Genomic DNA, 18,334 nt, shown 5'->3' with positions numbered 1-18,334 from the left:
TTCGCTCACTATTTCCTAAATGCCAGCAGGTGAGCGGGGAACGCGCCAGCCTTAGGCCCTCACTCCGGACGCTTGGCGCTTTGCCGCGTGTTCAAGAGAGCGTTGGCGACAGGAGAGCCCGTTACGGCGTATGCAGCAAAAACACCATTTGGATCCATTTAGAAGCTTCCGCAAAACATCGTCAAGAAATAATGTCACCTAGGCTGTCGCGAGAAAATCGCGGACCTACGCTGGACCCTGTGCCTTTCGGAGCCCTCCCTGGGCTTTGCCGGGATGCTGGGTGCGGGAGCGAGACTCCCGTCAGAGGCAGAGCCTCTGCTGCCCTTTTGCTGCTGCGTGCAGCCTCCCAGTGGCATCTCCAGGGTGGGCTAGGCAGGGGACACAGCACCGGAGGGCACTTCCTTTCTGCGAGGCTGTTTCTCCCACGTGGGACCATCTGGCTCCCCGGCCGATGGCCTATGCTGCGCACCTGCTTCAGGGATGCCATCACTAATTTCGTCTAGAAACGAGTAGGCCCTTTCTCCTTTTTCATGTGCAGTCTGAGTGGCTGTTCCTGGGTGAGCTTGGGGACCACTTGAATGCTTCCAAATGGTTGGTTTTTATAATGTGTACTTAAAAAAAAAAAAACAGCTAGAAGAAAACATGCTATGTTGTTTTTTCTTTTTTTTAATGCAAGGAGACACTCTGACCTTTTTGTTTGTGGTCGGTTCTTTATCTTCAACAGCATGTTCTGCATCCCTTGCGAAGGACCTTGCCCCAAAGTCTGTGAGGAAGATAAGAAAACGAAGACCATTGATTCGGTTACTTCTGCTCAGATGCTCCAAGGATGCACCATATTCAGGGGCAATTTGCTCATTAATATTCGAAGAGGCAGTAAGTATTCCAACCGCCCCGGAAAACGTGGCCGGAGCTCCTGGTTTTCTTCTGTTGACGCTTTTCCTATGCACCTATGACTCACAAGTAAACTCTAGGCCTCGAAAAACAATGCGGTGGGTCAGCCTTGTGCTTGACGCCTCTCCTTTGAGTTTCCCTCTAAGATTAAAACACACAAACAAACAAACAGACTGAAAGGCAGTCCACTCTGAGCCACTGGCTCAGCGTTCATCCCTGAGAAGGGTCCTCTGTCATCTTTCTGGGAGTCGCCTCTCATGTAGGAGAGGCCCGTCGTCACACACACACAGACCCCAGAAGAGACGAGGGGTCGGGGGTGTGACTCAGCGGTCTCCGGCGGGAGCCAGACCTTTGAGCCCAAAGAGTTTCAGTTCCTCAGCTCTTTTGAGGAGAACGAGCCAAGGGAATATTTAATGCTGTCACTTTAAAACTGCGTGAAGTCCAAAGGAGTCGTCGATCTCCGAATTGGCTTCTGAGAGCCGAACAGGGTTTCGGCGTGTGTCATCGTGTATTTAAAGCTCCGGGCTCACCCCCGTGGGACAGCGACCGTCCTTGGCGGTGGCGGGCGGCACCCCTCGTGGTGGCATTTGTGCAGAGCGGTTCCCACTGACTTACTCGGTGGCATTTTCACTTCTGATCTTGAATGGACAAGGGTTTCTAATGATGGCCCTGTGAATTCTCCGCACCAGGACTTCTTGGTCAAGGTGCCGATGGTTTCATAAGCTAGAATACATGCACGAAGAAGACCTTGAGGTTGAAAGGAATTTTTTTCTACATCTTTTTGAGTAGAAATTTTTTTTTTTTTTACCGTATGAGCAAGAAAAATGACTAATTTGCTTATTCCACGAATTTACTTTTTCTTAACTACGATCTGTGGAAGGAGTTTGCTATATTCTTACCATTTAGAGATGGCAGGAACAAATTTTGCTTAGCGCTTTTGAATTTTTCGGTATCCCTCGTTTTTCGCATTTTTCGGCCCTTTAGCTAGAATTTTCTCACTCTCCTGCTGCTTCTCAAATTTTGTTCTTTTTGCTCTCACTGGATCTCTTAATTTTTAAAGAGAGGTCGGAAAGGACAGTCCCCAGCCCAAGTTAAAGGCAGGCAGCCTTCCCCACATGTAATGTTCTAGATCTTTTCCTCGAAACACCAACTTTAGACAAGCTCTAGTCTTTACAATTTGAATTTCTCTTAATTTCTCTTAAAAAAAAAAAAAAAACCAAAAACATCGCACATTAAAGGTAGAGCTTCACCCTCCAGGGCAGTGTCCTTAATTTTATTTTTATCTATTCGAAGCAAAATAAAACCTTTTATTAAATAAATCTTCACAAATCATATTCGGTAAAAATCTCATGAGTCAAACCACACCTGTTTCATTATGCTGTTTTATTATACGTTTTGGTGTAAGTTGAACACAAAATTTTGTTTTTTTGTTTTTTTATTATGAGAAAAAGATAGGCTAAACAAAAATAAAGGAAACGCACCGTTTATACACATATTTCTGTAATGTCACTTTTCCATACAGCAACAATTTCCCCAGCTATTTTCCAGTTATGAAAAGAATACGCGGAAAACTTACAAATGCAGAAATGGATTTTCAGAAACCGCCTGCCGATAGCCAGTCTAGACATATTAGTGTGTTTTCTTCCAGTCTCGGTAATATGGGATCTTTACATACAGACGGAACCCGTGTCTTAGGGTCGAGAGCGGCCGCAGGAGCACCCCTAACGAGGCCGGGGAACCCCGATTACTTAGTGGTGCCCTTAGAGGCAACGCTATCTGTCGACGGTATTGTGAACACAGTTCCCTCGCCTTGCTGGCCTCGGCTAACTGGCAGTCTGGAATTCATGATTTTGCATTCTTTTAATCAGCCTGGGAGCTGTGGTCCCCAGCCATTTAGAAACTGGCCTTCCCCGGCCTCGGGGGCCCTGTCCTGGGAGAGGTTGTTGAAAGTCAAGGCGAGGGAAGCAGTTATTTTATTTTATTTTATTTGTTTTGTTTTGTTTTGTTTTGTTTTGTTTTGTTTTGTTTTGTTTTGTTTTGTTTTGTGTTATTATTTTATTATTTTACTTTATTTTATTTATTTTGTTTTGTTTTATTTTGTTACTAGTTTCAGTACATTGGTTAACACTTACAGAGTTTATTAGGGAAGCAGTTTTTGACACGGGACGGCGGGTCCCGTGCCAGCAGCCTGAGCATCTCCGTGAGACCTCCCGCGGAATCGCTCTCCCCACGCGTTGGTGAGAAGCCAGGTGCGTCGCCCTCCGCGACCTCGCAGTCACAGGTCCCCTCTTCCTGTAGATAACATTGCCTCGGAGCTGGAGAACTTCATGGGGCTTATCGAGGTGGTGACGGGCTACGTGAAGATCCGCCACTCCCACGCCTTGGTGTCCTTGTCCTTCCTGAAAAACCTTCGCCAGATCCTAGGAGAGGAGCAGCTGGAGGGGTGAGTGCCCTGAACGTCCTGAGCTTTCATTCTCCTACTACGGGATAAGTAGCGTGCTTTTAAAAACCCTCCGTTACGAAGGTAAGACCCTTTCTCGTTAAAAAAGTAAGGAAGCAGTAACCTGAGTGACAGGCCGCCTCCTCCAGTGGGGTCTTGTGTCATCGTGACTCTCCATCCTCGGGACGTTGCTGGTTTGGAAAACTGTCGTGACCCATCAGTCAAGGGTCGTGTGCCCCTCTGTGGCCAGAGAAACAGTAGACAGGGACGTCATGAGGTCCAGGAGTGACAGGGACACTCACCTCTCCGCGACATCACCATTTACATAGCCTCCTCCCTCCGAAAACCAAAAAACAAAAAGCATGCCGTCTTTCAAAGCATATTGGAACATGAGAGACTCGGAGAAGTGTGGACAGTTCGTTTTGTCATAGAGAAATCTCGATTCACAAAATTGTTTTTATTGATTAGCTTGTAGGATTTACGCCGTCGATAGAATTTTTTGCCTTCTGCGGAGAGGTGCTTTGTGAGAGGGGTTTTAAAATAGCCAAAGGATAAATAAAAGCCGGTGTTTATTGCACCCGGTTTCCTTCCAGCCGTTCGTCGGTGTGTACCTTTGCATATCGACTTACCTTCTCACACTCCTCCTTTTCTGCCCAGCTCCTGCGAGGCTTTATGCTCTCGCTTCGAAGTAAACGGAAACATCCATCAAGGACTGACTTCCCTCTAAAGAAAACGTGGGGAGACGATTCAGGAAAGAAAGAGGTGGGAGGGTCATGGGAAAGGTTCTCCTTGTCGATTTATCTGACCTGCCTGGCTACAGTGACGGCATACGGCCTTCTTTACAGTCTCCCTGCTTTTCCCAGACTCCCTCTCGGTCAGTCTGAAATTCCTCAAATTCCATCCCGAGAGGGCCGCTCTTCATTCCATCCCCGAAAAGCACACGATCTTCCCCACTGGGAACTGATTCTTTAGTAAAACATCTTTCTCCTTGCGCATCCGAAGAGGCTGCCGCTGTGCCCGGTCCCCAGCACGTCCCAGGTCACGTAGATGGCGAGCCAACGTTCGGCTGTTTTGTAGTGGTGGTTTTGTTAGTTGGCTCCTTTTCGGCCCTGAGCAGGTATGTGTGTCTGGAGTCCTTGGTGTCAGTGAGCGTGATTTCTTAGGCAGATTGGGACCTGCGAGGTCTCCTGCTGCTCAAAGAGACATCCCCCCCCCCGACCCCCACCCCAGGCTGTGCTCATGCTGGACATAGAGGGGAAAACCGAGAGGAGAATTTAATTTATTTTCCTTAGGAATTATCATTACATGACGTGATCACGTTTCAGCCGTGTGTTACCTAAAAGTGCTGTGCACCGAAACGTAGCTGAAAACGAAAGCCCGATTTTTCTTTGCAAGACCATTTATGTACGACTCATTATCTGAAACTTGCATAAAATCTGAAGTCCCAGTGGCGTCTAATTAAGGGTGAGCGCCGTCCCTCAGGCGTTCGAGACGCCGCCGAGCTCAGACAAGCTTCAGGCCCCTCCGTGTTTTAGTTGGATTTTGCAACCTGCTGCCGATCCACGGCCTTTGCAGCCTGCGGATGCTAAGCTTCCAGCCTCCTGTGCCCGTGCACTGCGTGCCGGAGAGTCTCTCTTTGGCGGGGGACCTTGAGAGCCGTGCCTCTCTTGATGCGAGTTGGTTCTTTCGTCTGCCTTCCACACCCGTGACTCAGCAGGTCTGTAGGTCCTGCTTACCGGGTCCGTATTGGCCCGAGCAGCAGCGACAACTCATTTTTTCATTTCTCCCTTTCAGACGTAGGAAGGCAGTGAGGTCCAGCCCCCTCCTCGGAAAGGAGGGAGGAGTCAGACAGAGGAAGAGGAGAAAGGAGTTTGATGGATAGATAAGTACGAAGGAGAGCTCGCGTGGCGCTCGGAGGGTGAGGAAAGGCGCGGGTCAAGGGCGTGAAGAAGAGTCAGCTCTCCGATTCGGGAGACCAGACATGCTCCTAGGAGACGTGGCATTCGAGGTGGGCCTTGCAGGGTTTGCAGAGGCATTCGGAAAATGGAAGGTGAAGGAGGGCCGTTCAGGACGGCGAGGCAGGTGCCAAGGCAACGAGTCGGGGCATCCCAGGACCTGCCTGGCAAACGATGCTGGAGAGGCGGGTGGTGTCAGGATTAATAAGGCGTTCTGCACCCAGGTGTGGCGGTTCTGACTCAGGTGGGCAGTGGAGCGTAGTCGAGGCTTTTGACTTAGAGGAGTGTTAGCGGAGCCGTCTGGAAATTTAATTTCTGGACATTTCATTTCTGTGCGCTGTTGCTTTTCGGCCAAAGGACTTTTGTCCCAGTGGTTCCCCGGTTTTTCTACACAGCAGAGTCATCTTTGGATGCTATGAGGCTTTTAAAAAATTCTGATGCTCAAGTCATCCCAATGCAGTCAAAATGTTCAGGGGCGGGACCCAGACATCAGTGTTTTTCTGTATCCTGCGACTTTTGTTCTCCTGTGCACATCCCCAAAGCACTCTGATTTTTTTTTTCTCTCTCTAAATATTTTCTTGTCACACTAGTGCCTTAAAGTACTTTTTTTCTCTCGAACCGCACATAGCCAACGAGAACATAAGCAATCCCCATCAGAGTAGAGTTCTGTAGCTTTTTGTTTGGATGGAGAGCAGACAGAGTCAGGGCACAGAGATCCTTCGTGCCCGACAGCCGGGGCGGGGTGTTCCGTGCCGGAGCTGAGATCCGCCTCCAGACGTCTCCCGAGCGGCCCAGGCTCCCGAGTCAAGTTGTTCAAAACGACATTCAAAGTGCTTTCCCTGGAGTCGAACTCACAGTCTGCACTCAGAGCGAGCTGGTTTTAGAACTCAGCTTGCAGGCTCGCGACGGATTCGAGCAGAATCACATCAGAGGAGACAGGCGGAGTGGCGGGCAGGTGGAGAAAGAGGCTCAGACAGCATTGGGCAGCGTCTGCCACTTTGCCCATAAAAATGCAGACGGCCAGGGTTTCCTCGAAGACATCGCTCACTAGATCTTTCTAGGGTAACATCTTAGACAGTAAGCTATTAGGGGACCGCATTTGAGATCTTGCTTCCTCCCTTACATGTCATCGGCTTGGCTCAAATGAACTCTCATTTAAAAAATAAAGACAGTTGGGGGTTTTTCTGCTATTTAAGAAGGAAACAGACTTTGCGACGCACACGGACAAGATGACAATTAGGAAATCCCATTTACTGAGCGACTCACTGACTTAGTAGCCATTTCCTTTAGGAAACAATTAAAATCGAAGCGTGTGCGTCTCAGAGCTTAGCGGATAAGTCTCTGCCTTTTGCCATCTTTGAATTCTCATCTCATCATGGGAGGATTCGTGGGGGGGGAGCCAGGCCTCAGGGCTGGGGTTGGAGACAGTGGCAGAATTGACAGGCAGCCCGAGCACGGCTTGATTATTATTTTGACAGGAGTTTTACTTTTATTTTTCCGTTGCTTCCATGGGCTCTGTAACGCCTGGATTTTATTGATATCGGTATCCTGGCTTCTGGCCCTCTTCAGTGTTGTAGGAAATGTTTGTATTTACTGTAAAAAAAAAAAAAAAGAAGATAATCTTGCTTTTCAAAGTGATTAGTCGCGTACACAGAATTTCCATGCGCCTGCCACTCATTTGTCAAATTCCCGATTTGTAATTCATGCTTCCTCCCATGGGGAGAGGCATGTTTTGTTCAGAAGGTATTTTCGGTGCCGTTCTGCTCGCTGCCAATGAAATTAGTTTACTAAAAAGAAGCCTCATCCCGGGGCGAGTTGGCAGTTTGACCTGGTTAATTGGCCCTCGCTCGCGGCCTGGAGGTTTCTGTGCCAATAAGGAGGTTCTTTTTTTTTTTTTTTTTTTTTTTTTTTTCTCCCGTGTGGCCAACTCAGGAATCTGGGCAGCTGACACTGCAGAGTGTTCCTTCAGAGCTGCAAATATCCTGTGGGCAAGAATGGGCCTCAAATAGGAGGCATCTGTTTCCCACCTGTAAAACCCTTCTTCAGTTGTGTGACTGTCAGGAGTCCCCTGCCTTCCAGCCTCACCCACAGCCCCCACCCAGCACATGCGTGGACGCAGCCCAGGGCTCGTGGAGGGGTGGGCTTCCGGCCGGTGGGGCCGACTCGGCCTCGGCTCTGTGACTTCTCCTGGGCATTCGAGTCCTGCACTCTTAAAACTAAGCGAGAGCTCGGGCCACACCTGTTCATGTGCCTCGTGGTCCTGTCTGTGTGTCAACGGGGCTAGGGAGAGCACTGAGCGAGCTACCCGTGGCCACGCAGCTCATTCGTGACGTTCTGGTCCTGGGTCCCTGTCTCCGAACTCCCCGAAGGTGAGTTCCCAAGGGGACGTCACATGTGTGCCTGACGGCGGCATGACCGTAACTTAGGCTTTGCTGTTAGTGCACGACTCAGGCTGAGGACTGATCAGGTGTGCAGAGGTCCTGGTATGTGGGCAGGTGGACACCCGCCACCCGGCACAGAGAGGCGCCGATGGCCACAGCCCCCGGGACAGGGCGGGGCTCGGGGCTCCTGGGCTGGCTTCACAGAGAGGGGGGGATCCTTTCTTCCCCGCGCTTCACATATTGGGTCCGGAGGTGCATGTTAGACGTAGCTCGGGGTGCCGCGCTGATCCCTAGACTCGGTCTCGTGTAAAGCGCGTGACTGATTCCAGAAGGAAACTGAGGCAGGGGAGCAGCAGGATCGGGGAGGGAAGGAGTCGAGGTCCGCGGGAGCACTCCCTTCAGCACCGGGGACTCGGACGGGCAGCGTGGCCCTGCCCGCCTGGTCCCTGAGCCGTAGCCGTCCGCTCCCTCTACTCCCCAGCCGTGACTTCTTTCCGGATGGCTCTAGCTGATCCTGGCTGTCCCCACGTCTTGCCCTTAGTGGCCAGCTGGGTCTGCGGCTTCCGTGGATGCCCACGGGGGCAGGACCCACCTCCGATTCGGTCAGCGTTGACCTCCAGCCCCTCGCCGGTGCTCGACCTCTGTGAGACCGGTGTGTCCCCAGGCGGGGGGGTCCCAGCACCGACAGCGTCATCGTCACCAGGGTGCGCTGGTCGGCTCGGGATCCCTGGCCCACCCAGATGCGCTCATCCACTCTGTGCTCACTGACCTGTGTCGGACACCGGGTGGCCGTTGCCTGGACGGGGGTGGCCCAGGGACACCGCCCATCGGGGTCCAGGCCCCCTCCCCCGTCTTCCGCAAGGACCGAAGCGGGAGGGGACGCACGTGGCCCCCTCCGCCGTGGGGAGCGTCCTTCGTTGGCGGCGGAGGCCACGAAGTAAGAGTCGTGTCGGCCTCAGTACGCCGTCGCCGACGGTGACGCTCTCTCTCGGGCGAAGGTGAGGGGTGTCCTGGAGCCGCGTGGCGCAGAGGACGCGGGTGGGCGGCCGGCGGCCGGGGCTGGACGGGGCCCGGAGGGGGGCCGGGGTGCTGACGCGGTGTCTCTGCTCCCAGGAACTACTCCTTCTACGTCCTCGACAACCAGAACCTGCAGCAGCTGTGGGACTGGGACCACCGGAACCTCACCATCAAGGCCGGGAAGATGTACTTCGCCTTCAACCCCAAGCTGTGCGTCTCCGAGATCTACCGCATGGAGGAGGTGACCGGGACCAAAGGCCGCCAGGGCAAAGGGGACATAAACACCAGGAACAACGGAGAGAGAGCCTCCTGTGAGTGGCCCCGACGGGCGCGACAAAGTGACGCCCCCCCCCCCTCCCCCAGCCCCGCTTTCGATCCAGAACTCCCGCTCGGGGCCCTCTCCCTTCATGTGGGACAGCGGTCCCCACCCCTGGTGGCACCAGGGACCGGTGCTCCTGTGAGCACCTGGTGGCTGGCGATCCGCGGCGGAGCGGAGGCGGCGATGCCGGACCGGGAGCGGCTGCAGATGCAGACGACGCTTCGCCCGCCCGCCCGCCGCTCACCCCCTGCTGTGCGGCCTGGTTCCTAACGGGCCACGGGCCGCGGCCAACACTGGTCCGCAGCCCGCGGGTTGGGCACCTCTGATTTGGGGGAACAGGAGGCCTCCTCAACTAGCACCTTGCTTATACATCTGTAGCTTCAGAGTTGATGGCGGGCGGACTCACGACAGATTCACATCAGTAAATTTTCCTTAGCGTCTATGCGCGTGAGCTAAACATTTGTAAATAGGTCCTTCCTCAGATTTTGCAAAAGCGCTTACAGAGCACACGGAGTTAAATGTCTTTCTGTGCACAGGCAGACGCTTCGATTGTGTTTCAAGCAGAGCCGGCCCTCTCCAGCCCTGGCGGGCAGCGACCTCGGCCCTCGCTTGCCCACAGAGTGTAGGGGTGGCCCCGGGGGCAGAGGACGTCAGCTACGAGGTGCCATGTCCCTGGCCGGCCTCCACCCCAACACAAAAAAGATGACGGCAGCCCGCCTCCCCGAGCTGACGCTGCTTTTTAAATTTAAAACAGTGTAATTATAACCTCGCACCAGCGCGGGCTCGTGTCTAGGATACAACGGCGTGTTTCTCATCTGACCCTGTGTATGAAACCGCTTTTAGAAATACGGTTCTGTGTGGCCGGATAGCATTATAAGAGCAAATTGTCTCTCCACCACCAGCTTTTCAGAAGAGAAGGGAGTTAGGGGGAGAACAGAGCCATTTGTGCGATGGAGGGTGATTAGCGCACGCACGCGGAGCGGCCGTGAAACAGTGAGCTTTGCGCTGAGACGTGTTTTGCTGGTTGGTGTCTGGACCTGACGTGTAGATGCTCGGTTTGCTCGGAAAGGTTTCTTAAGAGCAGCGGGAGAGCGTGTTCACGGCCAGTGCCTCGTCGCTCCTCCTCGCACTCAGCCGGTCCGACCTGTCGGACTGAGAATACAGTAGCCGTCTGTCGTCCTTTGAAAACAAAACCGTGTTTCCTCCCTCAGTAACACGTCAGCGGGAGCTGCAGTGTTCTCCCGCAGACTCGTTAGTTTTTACGGCCGTTAGCCTCTTTCCCTCACCTGCTGAGGAGTCCCTGCGTCCTTCCGGTTCGGTCCCAAGTGTAGACTAAGGAAAGGTCCCCTCTGTGGCACACCCGGTCTGTCACCTGTCTTTGGTGGTCGCTCGCGAGCAGACTGGTACCCACAACGGCAGGACAGGTGCCATCGTGTCTAAGGAGAGTCACCGCCGCTTAAAGGTCTACGCTCACCTTCCCTGCCCCTGCGGGAGCCCACAGCTTAGGGGTCAGCGGAAAGATGGGGCCGCCTCGCTCGGTCAGGCAGCCCCTCTCTCCCTGGTTAGGAGCCCCTCCTGGGTCCATGTCCCATGCACCTGTGCACTAAGACAAAGGACAGCCCCTTGGAGCTTCACGTAGTGAGAGGTTGGGTCCTTGGTAGAATCAGAAGCCACTGAGAAGTCCAGAAAAGGGCTGGCGTGGCGTGGACGGCCAGCTTCGGAGAAGAGAGAAATAATAGCGCAGGGCAGGCGGCTCCTCAGACGCCCGGAGGAGAGGGATGTTGCCTTCCGTCCCTCATGGATGTGCCTCTGTGCCCCAGGTGAGAGCGACGTCCTGCACTTCACCTCCACCACCACGTGGAAGAACCGCATCATCATCACATGGCACCGGTACCGGCCGCCGGACTACAGGGACCTCATCAGCTTCACCGTCTACTACAAGGAAGCGTGAGTGCGGCTTGGTGGTGGCAGGGCCCCGGGTGGCAGGCACCCCGCGCCTCGTCCGCGGCGCGCTCCCCTGCTGCCCCGTGACGCCCATCACTGCCGGCGACAGCTGCCGACCGGAAAGTGTTGGCGGCAAAATAAATTCTAAGGGTCGAGCTTGATTTTTAGAGACTCAGGTCAATGCAGACGTGTGTAAACTGGATGGAGCGCGTGGTTGAAATAGCGGGTCAACCCCGCTGCCCACTAACCTCGCAGGAACCCCCCGAGGGGCCCTGGGCGTCCCCCCTCTGTGGACCCCTCCCAGGTGTCCTCTGCTCCAGGCCATGAGCCCTGCACACAAACGGAAAGGAAATGGAGCGCAAAGGGCCTCCGGCCTTTCACGATTTCTCCCAAGATCCAGTGGGGCTCACCGCGTGCCCTCAGATGGCCCTCGCCGGTCTGGGCGGCCAGACCTGACGACCCCAGGAGGCAGCTGTCACGCTGCAACCTGCTTCGTTTACCTCCTCTCCCCCGTCTGCTCCGTTCCCTCCTCACTGAGGTCCCACGGGCCTTTTTCCTGGGTGCTGGGCTTCCCCAGAGCTGGAACCAGGGCCCCGGAAAGGGTCCTCGCAATGGAAAAAGCAGGAGCCAGCAAGATTAGGGCTCCTGTACCGGGGGTGGGGGGTTTCCCCATGGCCTTCCATCGCAAAAACGGGGCACGGTATGTCCACGTCTGCTTCAGAAGCCAGTGGCCAGCGGCTGCCCAGCCCACCTGTCTGATGGGGGTTCCACCTGCCTACACCTGCGCAAATACTCTATTCCCTCTGCTCGTACTACTGCTGCTCTGCGATGCCGGCTGGCAATGTCACCAGAGAGTCGATGCTAGTTTTTGACACAACGTGGAAACGAAATGTTTGAATATTGTACGATACTTCAGTAATCGGAATCGCTTGGGAACGAATTTTGGACGCTATATTTCAGAAGCCGTTTTTCTGTAGCAAAGTTATTTTTCTCCAAAAGTCGTTCTTTACCGACAGCCGATGTGTGCATGAAATGACGAGGCTGGTTCTTTTTCTTAACGTTGAAACATCACCGCAATCGAAGGAAGAAACGTAGCGCTTGCATGCATTGCTAAGGGAGCAGCATCTTCGTTTCCAATAACCGCAGGACTCACTCCTCCTGAGGCAGAGTGTCCCAGTCTGCAGGGCAGACGTAACCGTGATGCCACCTGGAGTCCAGTGGCTTCATTTTGTTCTGCCATAAAAATCCAATCGATCGCTGTCCTTAGATTCCCCGTCATAGGAAAGGGTGACGAGGCCCCCGGGGAAACCGTCCAGGAGCGGGGAACTCAGGGCCCTAACAGCTTCCCCCGTTGCCTTTCAGACCCTTTAAAAACGTGACGGAATATGACGGGCAGGACGCCTGCGGCTCCAACAGCTGGAACATGGTGGATGTGGACCTGCCTTCCAACAAGGACATCGAGCCCGGCATCCTGCTGCACGGCCTGAAGCCCTGGACGCAGTACGCCGTGTACGTCAAGGCCGTGACCCTGACCATGGTGGAGAACGACCACATCCGCGGGGCCAAGAGTGAAATCCTGTACATCCGCACGAACGCGTCAGGTAGCCGCGCACCCCGCCCCGCCCCCGCGGGCCGCTGTCCCGGCTGCGCGGCTTCCCGGCCCCCTGCGGCCTCCCCCCCAAACCCTCGCTCTGTCTCTCTCCGTCTCTGTCTCTGTCTCTCTCCGTCTCTGTCTCTCTCCTTCTCTCTGTTTCTCTCTCTCTGTTTCTCTCTCTTTGTCTCTCTCTCTCTGTCTCTTTCTCTCTCTCTTTGTCTCTTTCTCACTCTGTCTGTCTCTGTTTCTTGCTCTCTGTCTCTCTGTTTCTCTCTCTCTCTTTCTCTTTCTCTCTCTCCCTCCCCCCTTTTTTGACTCCCCCCTTTTCATTCCCGCTTCTTGCCACTCGGTATCGCAAATTCGCAATCGCAGAGGACGTGCAGGTCGGTCCTTGTCACCGCTTGCCGGAGTTCAATGGCTTCGAGAACGGCCGTCGGAATAACAGAAAAGTCCGGCGTTGGACTCGGCCGTGCGTTCGAAGCCACCCGTCCCCTCGCCCTGCAAGCTTTTTCCAGGCGCAGCCCAGCGATGTCCGTTTCCGCAGAGATCGCCCGAGGAGGACAGAGAGCGAGAAGGGCCTCGCCGGCGTTGGGCGCGAACGCCGCCGCCTGGCGTTGGGCACAAACGCCACCGCCTGGACGCAAGGCTGGGCTGTCGCGTGCCGTCTGCGCGCTCCCCGCTCTCTGCCCCTCCGCACTGGGTGTCCGGCGCTGTGCGCCCCGGGCTCGCCCCATCGTCTCACACGCCCTCTCTCTCCCCGTTCCAGTTCCTTCCATTCCCCTGGACGTCCTGTCCGCCTCGAACTCCTCTTCCCAGCTGATCGTGAAGTGGAACCCGCCCTCCCTGCCCAACGGCAACCTGAGCTACTACATTGTGAGGTGGCAGCGACAGCCTCAGGACGGCTACCTGTACCGGCACAATTACTGCTCCAAAGGTAGGAAGGAGGCCAGGTGGGGGGCGCCCGTCGTGGGAGGAGCAGCCCCCGTTCTGGACGAAAGGTGCCGGCGGCCCGTGCTTGTCCTCACACGTGAGTGACGGGGCGCTGTCTCCGGGCCTCTCTTTCCCGAGCAGACAAAATCCCCGTCAGGAAGTACGCCGACGGCACCTTCGAGATCGAGGAGGTGACGGAGAACCCCAAGACCGAGGTGTGCGGTGGCGAGAAGGGGCCTTGCTGCGCGTGCCCCAAAACCGAAGCCGAGAAGCAGGCGGAGAAGGAGGAGGCCGAGTACCGCAAAGTGTTCGAGAACTTCCTGCACAACTCCATCTTCGTGCCCAGGTACGCGCCCCTGTCATCTGAAAGTGTCTCTGGGCTGCTGCCGCTTGGGCCGATTCTGTCCACCCTGGGAGCTCGTGCGTCCGCAGCGTCAGGGCAGAAGCGAGCAGCCTCGGGGGGAGCAGCCTCGGGGGCAGCAGCCTGGGGCTCCGTGGTAGCATCTGTCGCCCTGAGGCAGGGGCACTCAAGGTTCGTGTCGTTGGGGGTGTGACAGGGCAGCCGCCTCTCAGCCACACAGCGGCCTGCGGAGGGCGGGCAGACTGTCCGCTGTGGGGACAGGGACCTGAAGCGCACGGGGCCGAGATCACCTCCCCGTGCTCATGGAAACGGGCGAGATCCGGGAACAGCCCGAGCGTCCACTAGCAGGAGAATGGGTTAAAAAACGTGGTCCGTCCACATGATGGAATATTACTCAGCCCGAAAAAGGAATGGGATTCTGGGGTGCGGGCTACAGCATGGGTGAACCTTGAAAACATTGTGCTCAATGCAAGAAGCCGGATGCAAAAGGACAAGCCTTATATGCCTTCGCGTCTGTGAACTGGGCACAATAGGTAAATGTATAGCAACAGGAGTTACATGAGGGGTTTGCAGGGGCCGAGGGTGTGAGGAGAACGTGGGGGGACATCCCATAACGAGTACACGCTTCTGTTTGGGGCGAGGGAAAATTTTGGTCGTAGCGGTGAGGGTGGTGTGACCTTATGAGTGTGATCAACGCCACCGAACCGAACACTTTAAAGTGGTTTAAAAGGCAACATTTTATTACTTTTTTTTTTTTAATTTTTAAAATTTTACTCAACCATAATAAAAAATAGTAAAACAAACAAACAGAAAAAGTAAAACGGGGGGAAAGTTCAGCAGGGGAACCCTGTGATGCGCGGGAAAGGAGATGGAGGTGGTGGCCCGTGGCTCCCTTCTCTTCCGGGCAGATTTAGAGTGACGTTCAGGCACGACCTTGGCCTGGCGGCTGAGTGGAAGAGCTGGATCCAGAGCAGCATGGCGCCTCCGAGCCCCTGGTGCCCTGATCCCCACGGCGCTCGGCTGCCCGCCCTGCCCGCGCGTTCTCACCGTGGTCGCTCTCCGTCCTGCCCCTGATCCCGTCTCATCTAACTGTTTATTGATCTTTCTATCTAAAATCTTACCATTATCAATCCATCCGTCCATCATCCATCCATCCATCCATCCATCATCCATCCATCCATCATCCATCCATCCATCCATCATCCATCCATCCATCCATCATCCATCCATCCATCTATCCATCATCCATCCATCCATCATCCATCCATCATCCATCCATCCATCCATCCATCCATCCATCTATCCATCCATCATCCATCCATCCATCCATCCATCCATCATCCATCCATCATCCATCCATCCATCCATCCATCTATCCATCCATCCATCCATCCATCCATCATCCATCCATCATCCATCCATCCATCATCCATCCATCCATCATCCATCCATCATCCATCCATCCATCATCCATCCATCCATCCATCCATCCATCCATCCATCATCCATCCATCCATCCATCCATCCATCATCCATCCATCCATCATCCATCCATCATCCATCCATCCATCATCCATCCATCCATCATCCATCCATCCATCCATCATCCATCCATCCATCCATCCATCCATCATCCATCCATCCATCCATCCATCATCCATCCATCATCCATCCATCCATCATCCATCCATCCATCCATCCATCCATCTATCCATCCATCCATCATCCATCCATCCATCCATCCATCATCCATCATCCATCATCCATCATCCATCATCCATCCATCATCCATCATCCATCCATCCATCCATCCATCCATCCATCCATCCATCATCCATCCATCATCCATCCATCCATCCATCCATCCATCTATCATCCATCCATCATCCATCCATCCATCCATCCATCATCCATCCATCCATCCATCATCCATCTGTCATCCATCCATCCATCCATCCATCCATCATCCATCCATCCATCTATCCATCATCCATCTATCCATCATCCATCCATCCATCATCCATCCATCCATCTGAGAGGCACCAGAAGCCTGCAGCTTCTGTTCACTCTGCTCTTACTTGGCCCTTCAAGGCTTTCTTCGCTTATAACAGCAGCTGGTTTTTAAAACGATTTTTTTTTTTTCCTGTCAAGTGACCTTCCCCATATTTGGGTAATAGTGAGAGATAGCCATCTTACTTTGAAAAAAAAAAAAAGAACCATGGAAATAGGAAAGAAAGACCTTTCAGAGTTGGAGGCAGTATTTCCTTTTCAGAATGGGGCTCTTCATCACTTGGTGGCCTTCTGGCCCTGCCGTCCTCTCTAAGTGGTTAAAACTGCTGAGCCACCAAGGCGTCAGAGCCCATTGCGGACCCCATGACCTGCCCCGCCGGTGACATTCCCTGTTGGCCAGTAACTATGGGGCTTTGGTTCAAGTGTTAGTCCAAATATTCTGTAGATCGTGACCGGTTCCCAGCAGCGGAAAGTCTGAGGGCTGGAAAAAAAGCTCAAAGATGTTTCAAAACCAGAATTCAGGGTTAGCGACTTTTCTCTGACATCCTGATGAATTAACGGTGGCTATGGGACGCGGCCCCTACCTTCCCGCACATCCAGGCATTTTCCCTCAATGGCATCGCCTCTCCACATGGGCCATACCCGCCCCCCCACACACACACACCAGCCAGCAGAGCCTCGGCCACCGTTACTTCCTGCGGGCACAGAAGAGGGTGGCTTTGGAGCGTCCCAAACAGGTGGGGCAGGACTTGTCTGTTGCGTCTCCCTCGGAGCTTGTGGGTTACGTTGCTGTCTGGTGCCCCTGTCTGCCCCAGGTTTGGGCTGCGAGTCCAGGCTTTGGAAAGGTTTTGCCAAAAGGCCCCCAGCTCTCAGTTCGTACTTACGAGGCATGGCCCGTTTTACTCACCAGATGCGGAGCTCAAGGTCAAGGCGGAGCTGTGGCCGACGCAGCTGTCATTAATGCATTGCGCTCGTGTGGCTGGGTTCAAAAGAAGTTTCCTGTGTGCCGATTCCTCCTCACTCGAGTCCAGCTTCCTGTCCCTTTTCTTCATAAAATGGATATAAATATCGTATTTTGCCCGTGGTGAGGGGCCACAATCTATAAGAACTTCCGGCTTGTCTTTTCACACCTCCTACCGAGGCATAAATCTCATGTCCACAGAATTTCCCACACAATTCAGGTAGGAGTTTCCGGGTGCCAGAAGGACTTGAGTCACGAAGGTTTTCTGTTTCACAACAAAACTGTCCAAAGGCCCTTTTATTTCTTTCACTTTGTTCTAAGCACAGTTTGTTTGGGGGCTAAAACCAGTCAAAGTCAGATTTAGTATATTATACACGTCATCCGATGCATCCCGTCTGTTTTGAAGGGAGATGGGAGTCGGAGTTTATAAGCTACTCCCTGGAGTCAGTATTTGACGGTAAATGCCTGTCATCGACCGCTGCCTTTATTTTATTTATTTTTCTTCAAATCGTATAATTTGGTTTTAGTAACCGAAATGTCAATGGATATTGAAGAGTTAAGAGTTTTTCTGAGAGGAGCAGGTTGTATTGTGAGATGGGGGTGTGATGAGCTGGTGACGGTATCTGCTGTCGGCCACACCATTTGGAAGTGTGGCTGTTTATAAAGAACTGTGGAGGACCGTTCTGCTTGCCCCGTAATCGTCTTCCTGATGACGTCCCGTGTGGCCTCTCTCCTTTGTCCCCGACTTGTCGTCAGTAGTAACAGCTTTGCAGTCTCTAGAAGTGTGGTGTTTATAAATAAATAAACCATCCAGTGAACTTGATGGTATAGTCCCAGGGGAACGAGGGGTCGGCTATGGGAGGGGTTTCGACACAGTATCATTTTGCAACTTTTTACTCAGTTGCAAGTGACCATTGTGTTGGTTTTGCGTGTTGTTCTGGTTTCGAAAAGAAGGCAGGAAATTTGTCCTGGTCGGTGTCTAAAACAGGTCTCCCTAGATCAATAAACGTGGTTTCTTGTTTTCTGTCCCTCCCAGGAGAGTTGGTTTGGGTTGACTGGTGCGAGGATGGGGAATTATCAACCTCATTTCCGGGCCTTTCCTCCCCTAGTCTTGTGAAAGTGGCTTCGGTCGTGACATTACCTCGCGCCTTGACCTTGTGATACTCCGCCTGGCAGAATGGGCGTATCTACGAGGAAAGGTTCATGCTTGGGGCGGGGCATAAAAGACGGCAGCGGTGTTTCCTGCAGGGGAATTCACGGGCCAGGCAGCCTGGGGGACCACAGGTCCCTTTCCCCAAGCCCCACCTGTTACTCCCTCCAGGTTTTTGACCTTGAGGTGAAGAAGGACCAGCAAGAAGCCTGCTGAGTGCCCCCTGAACCACCAGTGGCTTTTGGGGGGGAACTTCCGCTCTCCCCCCAACACACACATACACGAACTGATGAGCATTCCTATTTCTTCCTGTTTCTCATTTCCTTGGGCTCCCGGTTTTCTTTCCCAGAGGAGACTCATCATTCCTTTTGTTCCTCGCCC

At 53.6% G+C, this 18,334-nt stretch overlaps 1 protein-coding gene across 3 annotated transcripts in view; it reads left to right on the top strand.

The window, feature by feature from the left end:
* IGF1R (insulin like growth factor 1 receptor) overlaps nucleotides 1-18,334 on the top strand; it is a 224,543-nt gene that overhangs the window by 171,726 nt on the left and 34,483 nt on the right. For all 3 annotated transcript variants that reach the window (XM_036232021.1, XM_036232022.1, XM_036232020.1), the window contains exons 4-10: nucleotides 725-873; nucleotides 3,190-3,334; nucleotides 8,781-8,995; nucleotides 10,824-10,950; nucleotides 12,310-12,548; nucleotides 13,308-13,475; nucleotides 13,613-13,817. In XM_036232021.1, the coding sequence (XP_036087914.1) occupies nucleotides 725-873; nucleotides 3,190-3,334; nucleotides 8,781-8,995; nucleotides 10,824-10,950; nucleotides 12,310-12,548; nucleotides 13,308-13,475; nucleotides 13,613-13,817 (1,248 nt within the window). The remainder of the gene's footprint in view (nucleotides 1-724; nucleotides 874-3,189; nucleotides 3,335-8,780; nucleotides 8,996-10,823; nucleotides 10,951-12,309; nucleotides 12,549-13,307; nucleotides 13,476-13,612; nucleotides 13,818-18,334) is intronic.

The sequence above is a fragment of the Rousettus aegyptiacus genome, unplaced genomic scaffold (genome assembly GCF_014176215.1).
Source record: "Rousettus aegyptiacus isolate mRouAeg1 unplaced genomic scaffold, mRouAeg1.p scaffold_m13_p_14, whole genome shotgun sequence".
Lineage (NCBI taxonomy): Eukaryota > Metazoa > Chordata > Mammalia > Chiroptera > Pteropodidae > Rousettus > Rousettus aegyptiacus.
This window is presented reverse-complemented; position numbering and strand designations above follow the sequence as displayed.